We start from the raw sequence: 3,914 nt of genomic DNA, 5'->3' as shown, positions 1-3,914 counted from the left end.
GGTTGAAGTAGCTACACCTCCCCCAGTTGATCCTGGCCAGTTTGAAGATACTTAAAGCGTTGCTGATTCTGGGGATCACTTTAACCCTGTCTGAAACTTAAAAGAGAATCACATTGCCAATTGGAATTGGCAAGTTGCTCATTGTTGGAAAATGACATGTCAGCATTTGCCACATCGGCTTCCATTGATTTTGATGATAACAAACATGCAACTTGAATTCACCATGTTTTGATGATAACAAACATGAATTAGAATTCACCATGGAAAAACATGTAAATAACATGTATATGAATGAATGTTTATTTGCTATTAATTATCATTCATATCTTTCAATCATTCATGTGTTTATCATCATCAAAAAGGGGGAGATTGTTGGGAAATGCCATGTCAGCATTTGCCACATCAGCCTCTATTGGTTTTGATGATAATAAGCATGAATTACTAATGGCTATATTGAGTTATGATGTTTTAGTTCAAGATGAGAACAAGTGGACCAACTCCAAGTCAAAGCCATATGCTCAAGTCAAAGCCAAGATCATGCCAAGATAGACATGAAGTCTAAGTCAAGATGACCATGCCAAGATGGACATGAAGACCGTTGCACAAAATCAAGTCGAAGATCAAGTCGAAGATCAAGACTTAGGTTGAATTAAGGCTTAGGACACTCTCGCATACACATTCATGTAAATGCATCAATTATATGTAATTCATATTACTAGAGTGACCTAGGACATGTTAGTGAGGTGTACAATGCTTAGGGTTGACCAAAAAGTCCAAAAACCCGAGCCATGTCCCAACCCCAACTTAAGTCAGCAAAACAGAGTTCAGACGGGCAGCCGTCTGAGCAGACGGATGTCCGTCTGTACTGATAACTCTGTTTCTCAGAAAACAACAGAAGGCCAGACGGAATTTCTGTCTGGCAGACAGATGTCCATCTGAGCCAGTCCAGGCTAGATGGATGACTGTCTGGGCAGACAGACGTCCGTCTGGCTCAGATTTGACTATAACGGCTAGTTTAAAGAGAATATCCTCTACAGCTGTTTGCAACGGATACTTTTGAGACGGATGACCATCTGACTAGACGGACGTCCGTCTGGGCTGAAAAACAGGACAAAAATGTGTCCGTTTTCTATCCGTTGGGGATTGGGTTTTGGCACTCAAAGGTGCTCTATATAAACCCAATTCTCCTCATTTGAGAGCAAGAACACACACACTTGATCACCCACTCCCCAAGTGATTCTAAGCTCTCAAATTGCAAGAAAGCCTTGTGCTTTGCCTTTCACCTTCTCCCCAACCTTGAAGAACATTCCAAGGTATTAAGCAAGCTTGTGGAAGCCAAGTTTGAGAAGATTAAAGGCGTCGGTGGTGCATACATTTCCATTTGAGCATACAACTCACATTGCATCACATTCACACAAGAGGTAAAGTGTCACACCTCTTGTAAGGTAACATCCTTCCTTCGTAACTGTTTCAATTCTAGACTAGGTTGGTAGATTAGAATTGGTCATTGGGTGCTCTTGCCCGTGAACAAAGATTGTTTGGGTGCTCTTGCCCGTAAACAAAGATTGTTAAGGGGTGCTCTTGCCCTGCTTGGTAAACAAAGATTGTAAAGGGTTCTCTTGCCCCGTAACAAAGATTATTGTAAGGGTTTGATCTCTACCCATTGTATTGAAAGAGAATCAATATTGGAATACTCTTTTGAGGCCAAGAGAGGAGTGGACGTAGACTTGTAAAGTCGAACCACTATAAAATACTTGTCTTATGGTTGATTGTATTGTTTAATTTCATTTGACTTTTCAATTTACCTTGTATTTTCGCACAAACCGAAAAATTGGGACAATCTACTAGTTGCAACCTAATCACCCCCCTCTAGGTTCCATCTACAATTGGTATCAGAGCGGGAGTTCAAATTAAGATTGAAATCAATTTTTAAAAGAGTCAAAGATCATGGCCTTTCCTTTTTATGAAGTTCCTTCAAGAACCGAAGGTCTTAACACCGGTAGACCTCCATACTTTGATGGAGAAGACTTTGCCTATTGGAAAAATAGGTTTGAAGACTTTGTGTGTGGATATGATATCGATGTGTGGAACGTTATAACATGTGGACCAAATGAGGTTCTCAAAACAGATGAACATGGCTATAAGGTACCCAAACTTAGAACCGAGTGGACTTCGATCAACAAGGTCAAAATTCAATTAAACCACAAAGCAAAAAATGTTTTTGCAATGTGCGTTAAGTGAAAAAGTCTACAATAGATGTGGCATTTGCAAAAGTGCCAAAGAAATTTTTGATAAGTTGGTAGTCACATATGAAGGGACTGATCATATCAAAAGGATGAACCTAGACATCTACATGCTTCAATATGAAGAGTTTAAAATGTTAGATTATGAGTATATTACTTCTTTATTCAGTAGATTTACTAACATTGTGAACAAGTTGTATAGCCTTGGAAAAGAATTGGCAAATGAGGACATAACTAGAAGAATTCTGAGAGCTCTTCCACCCTCATGGAGACCCAAAAGGACAGCAATTCAAGAAGCGGGGAATCTGTCTAAAATTACCATTGATGAGCTAATGGGATCTTTGCTAGCTCATGAAGCGGAGCTTGAAGAAGACAAGCAAGCAAACGTGCAGCAGGATTGAAGGAAGAGGTCCATAGCTCTAAAGAGTGCCACAAAGGAAGAAGAAGAAAGTGAGCTCTACCAAATCGCCAAAGAGTTCAAGAGACTTCTCAAAAAGAAAAGAGGGAAGCATCTTCACAAAGGAGAATCCTCTAAGGAGCACAAAGGTAAAGATCCTTCTAAAAAAAAAGGTTATGTTTCTAATGTCACTTGTAACAAGTGTAGGAAACCGGGCCACATCAAGTCCGAGTGCCCGTATATGGCTAACATATCCTACAACACAAGTGAGGAGGAAGAAGAGGAGGAGTCCAAGGAAGAAAGAATCAACTTGGCTTTAATGGCAAAGTCCATGGAAGAACAAGAAGACCTTGAGGTAAATTCTTCCCATAATCCTAATTCCATTATCAATAATGATAAATGATTAATTGATGACATTGATAGGGACAACTCATTTGGAGTATTGTTCAAAGTTATTAAGGACCCTGAAAAAGGGTATTAAGAAAGAGTATGTCATTCTCTTTCCTTTTATGCATTCATGTAGGGGGAGAGTGCATATGTGAGGGAGAGAAGTTGTTAACTTATGCATTAATTTAGGGGGAACATAAGTTAAGAAGGGAGAATTATTTGAGGGGGAGCACATCATGCTTTTCCCACTTTTGTCAATGACAAAGGGAGGCTTAATTGAGGGAGAGCATTTCATGCATTATTTTTGTTGATAACAAAGGGGGAGAGTTATTTGCGGAGAAGCATCTCCTATATTTTGTTAATAACAAAAGGGGGAGAAAATTCTATAAATTATATAATTTTGAATTAGATAATTCATTAGCTCCTATATTGTTTGTTGATGACAAAAGGGGGAGAAAACCGCATGAATGAATTAGATAATAATTCATAGGGAAAACATGTCATAACATGCATATGAATGAGCATCGACTGCTATTAATGATCATTCATATTTTCCCTCATTCATGTGTTTGTCATCATCAAAAAGGTGGAGATTGTTGGAAAATGCCATGTCAGCATTTTGCCACATCGGTTTTCATTGGTTTTGATGATAACAAACATGAAACTTGAATTCACCATGTTTTGATGATAACAAACATAAATTAGAAATCACCATGGAAAAACATGTAAATAACATGCATATGAATGAGTGTTTATTTGCTGTTAATTATCATTCATATCTTCCAATCATTCATGTGTTTATCATCATCAAAAAGGGGGGAGATTGTTGGGAAATGCCATGTCAGCATTTGCCACATCAGCCTCTATTGGTTTTGATAATAATAAGC

The 3,914-nt window shown here is 38.5% G+C and overlaps 1 protein-coding gene across 1 annotated transcript; it reads left to right on the top strand.

Annotated features, from left to right (window-relative positions):
• The first annotated feature begins 2,215 nt into the window (after window positions 1-2,215).
• LOC149022079 (uncharacterized) lies at window positions 2,216-2,644 on the top strand. The gene has a single exon (XM_089147542.1). The coding sequence runs from the start codon at window positions 2,216-2,218 to the stop codon at window positions 2,642-2,644; it is 429 nt and encodes a 142-aa protein (XP_089003668.1).
• The last annotated feature ends 1,270 nt before the right edge of the window (window positions 2,645-3,914 follow it).

This window comes from Hakea prostrata, chromosome 3, assembly GCF_041222555.1.
Source record: "Hakea prostrata isolate BN-2017 chromosome 3, UWA_Hpros_2, whole genome shotgun sequence".
NCBI lineage: Eukaryota > Viridiplantae > Streptophyta > Magnoliopsida > Proteales > Proteaceae > Hakea > Hakea prostrata.
This window is presented reverse-complemented; position numbering and strand designations above follow the sequence as displayed.

Bases quoted from the DNA above. Each gene is read 5' to 3' on its own strand.
- LOC149022079 (XM_089147542.1), top strand. From the start codon at position 2,216: ATGTTTTTGCAATGTGCGTTAAGTGAAAAAGTCTACAATAGATGTGGC.